At 39.6% G+C, this 3381-nt stretch overlaps 1 protein-coding gene across 1 annotated transcript in view; it reads right to left on the bottom strand.

Annotated features, from left to right (window-relative positions):
- Window positions 1-3381, bottom strand: part of LOC101847147 (C2 domain-containing protein 5) — a gene marked incomplete in the record, with an annotated part of 96074 nt that overhangs the window by 10009 nt on the left and 82684 nt on the right. Inside the window, 2 exon segments of the mRNA XM_013088323.2 lie at window positions 869-955; window positions 2117-2245. Of these exon segments, the coding sequence (XP_012943777.1) occupies window positions 869-955; window positions 2117-2245 (216 nt within the window).

Below are 3381 nucleotides of genomic sequence, written 5' to 3'. Positions count from 1 at the left end.
GGGGGGGGGGGGACTTTCAAGGAGTACCTCCTATTTATGCTGGGAGGTCGGCCAGTTCTCAGCTCCGGTTATCCCAGGACAGGCAGGATCAAAGCCTGCCTCCTAAATGATCTAAACTGTGTCAATGGTGGCCTAAAACATCAATGATATCTACGATTTATTTTTGTGAGGTAAGTTGAACTCGCAGAAATCTGTGAAAATTAAAGGCTTGTGGAGAAGTGTTTCAATACTGAGAACCATCAAATCCTCCATCAGGGAACTGAGAATGGTAGAAATCTTCAAGTAAAAAAAATAAATAAGAAAAAACATTATATGTAAAAAAAACAACTTTTGACCTAAACTCATTTCTGAATGTCTGTTTTTCTGTTCTGCTAATACCGTTTAAGACACTAACAGATATACTTTATAGAATTACAAATTGCCTGAAAAGATAATATGGTCACTCTTAACACAGGAACAACATATACCATGAAAAAACAAAAGACTCTTCCCTCTCTATATACAAAAAGAACAGAAAAAAACTAAAAAACTTCCAAACCAAGAACGCATACTGTGACAGTGAAACGTCAGTCCCAAGCCCCATCTCTCATTCACAGAAGCTAATACATGGCAACTAACCTGTAATTTTTTGTTTCATATGTACGTGTTTTTGATGTCCTCATTGACACAGTTTAGAACGATCAGAATTAGGAGGCGGGCTTTAAGCCCTTCCTGCAAGGACCAACCCGGGTTGAGAGGAAGACATCCCGCCAGAGAGACCGAGACGCTTGTTGAAAATTTTCTCTCCACTCAGCTCAGAAATCAAATTCTGGTCTTCCAGGTGTACAGCAAAGTGCCCAACCACAACACCATAGACAATGGTCCTTACCCGTAGCAAACCGTTAAAGATACTGGAAAACTCCAAACTGCTGTTAACAGTGGGCTGAAAGCGCACGCGCACCATCTGGGTGAACATCTGAAAGAGAAGAAAAATTTATTTAAAAAAAAAAAATTTTCACCACAAGGACCATGCAATGTAAAAATACGAAATTGTACAGGTTTAACGGTGCTTGAAAGATCATGTACTATTAACCATAACAAAAGCACGAAGAATTTAAGAGAAAAAAACCCAACCTGACAGAGCTAATTCAATGTCGTGTATTTTGTTCATTTTAAATTACTCTTTCAGTCCCCAAGGGAAGCAAGCAGAAAGACAGATATAAAATTCTTCACTCTGAAATTGAAATCATATCTTACTACACCATAAACGCCAGTCAGACGAGGCCTTGGCTGAGTGGACACGATGCTGCATGCCTACGCAGATAACCCGTTGTCAAGCAGAAAGACAAAGATACTTGATAAAAATTCTCTCCACATGAGAATAGAACTTGGGTCATCTGCATGCCACCACCACGAAGTGTCTAACCACTAAACCACAGACACTGCTAGACATTTTTTCATAGATGCTATTTAATACATTTTTATCAAACCAGGTTTTTTACCTCCTGCTGGCCAGTATGGAATGTGTTTGAACCCCTCTAAAAACTGAACTTGCTGACGTGCTGTTGGTCTGCTTACTACATCCCTCCCCCCCCCCAAAAAAAAAACAAAAAAAAAACAACCCCAATGCAAACAATTGTGTCATCTAGAAAAATATCTCAAAGCATTTCGCTTCTTTCCGACACGAGAGAGTAACTGAGTTTGGGTTTTTTTTGTAGCATAGTACAAATTCAGATTGCTATTGACACAAAAAATATTTATTCAACGAAATTTTAAAAACTAAATTACTCTCTCCCTGAACCATCTGGTACACAAAGCAGAGTAACGGAAGGTGAAAATAAGGTGTTTCATGAAAAATTCAGATGTTTCAGCTTTTATTTTTTCTCTCCGCGTGTCCTGGCTTTGGTGCCGATATTTGTAGGTTAGTAAAAATGTATTGACAAGGTGCAAATTTTTTAGTTTCAAGAAAAACAAAACAAGAAAAAGAGCTTTTTGGAACAAATACTGCCCACTTGAACGGTCGGATAATTAACAGCAAAGATATATGAATCTTTGAACTCTGAAAATTTGATTGCTTTCATAGAAATAAAACCAAAGGTTAACACTGAAAGGACAATACAACTGTTCATAAAGCCACCTGCAAGTTGGCCGTGAGGCGGTCCGAGGCAATCCCGGGCGGTCGCTGCGTGTTGCAGATGTCAAAGCCCTCAGGGGGGATCACATCATGGAGGATCATGGACACAGCGTCATCCTTCAGGTCATCAATCTGGAAAAGAAAAGACAGCTCAGAATTGTGCATGACTTAAAAAAAGGCAAAACTGAAGACGAAAGAGGCAGGGGTAGACCCAGAGCAACGTGCTGGGAGAGCCTAAACAGATGGGTGATAGGGGACAGATCATTTAGCTTTTTTGAGAGCATCCAAGCAAAAGAATGAACAGAGAACCATGATAACTGATGTCTGTTGTAGATCTGGCACTTGATGACGATGGGTTTCACGACACCCTTCAATACTTTTAGGTTATCTAAAAAGCGGGACTTCTGTCAACTTTAAGGCTATCCCTAATAGTTAGACTAAGCAAAGTGGGGGGTGGGGGGTAGAGCAGGGACTAAGAAAGCTCTCCAAACAATGGAATGGAAAAAGGAAGGAAAAGAGGCCCATCACCTTCAAGTTGAAAAAAAAAGGTGTATCAACAAGAAAATGGCTACTTTGTGCTGGAGCTGGAGAAAGCAAGAGGCAGACAGAAACGACAGATTTCTTCTCCTTTGTTCTCAATGACAGTAATACAGTCAAATTTCTTGTTTTTATAGCTTTAGGTAAGACTTTTAAGGCCCTTGTAACACAATAGGTCATGTAAATGCCGAAGACAGGAGATGTTATAAAAGAGTAACAAACATTAAAAAATATGTCAGATCAGGATGATGGACATTTGATAAGAAAGAAGGAGCAAACCACACCAGAGGACCTGCCAACCACCCACATACTGTTTTCATTTGTTTGTTTGAGTAAATAGAAGCACACTGACACAATGATGGCCATTTAGTGCAGGAAAGAGTAAGACAGACAAGACAGACAGAGGGAAATGAAAGAAGTAGGATGTACCGACGGCACAATTCAAACACTTACGACCCGTTTAAGTACAATTATACAAGCTGACAACCGTGGACTTCAAAAAGGATTTAATAAAGCGCCCTAAAACGGTCTGACTATAGAACAGCTCTCTCACAATCTCTCTCTACAGCTTTCATCTCCAGACACTTGCAAGTTCCATCTATGTGATATAGCAGTGATAATCCAAAATGTTAACGTAAATTTGGGGTCATTGGGATATTCTGATCTTCACTCTTTAACCTTCATTTTTCTCCCTATACACAAGATCATTTTTCAGGATTTACCGAAAAGGC

The sequence above is a fragment of the Aplysia californica genome, unplaced genomic scaffold (assembly GCF_000002075.1).
Source record: "Aplysia californica isolate F4 #8 unplaced genomic scaffold, AplCal3.0 scaffold00723, whole genome shotgun sequence".
Taxonomy (NCBI): domain Eukaryota; kingdom Metazoa; phylum Mollusca; class Gastropoda; order Aplysiida; family Aplysiidae; genus Aplysia; species Aplysia californica.
This window is presented reverse-complemented; position numbering and strand designations above follow the sequence as displayed.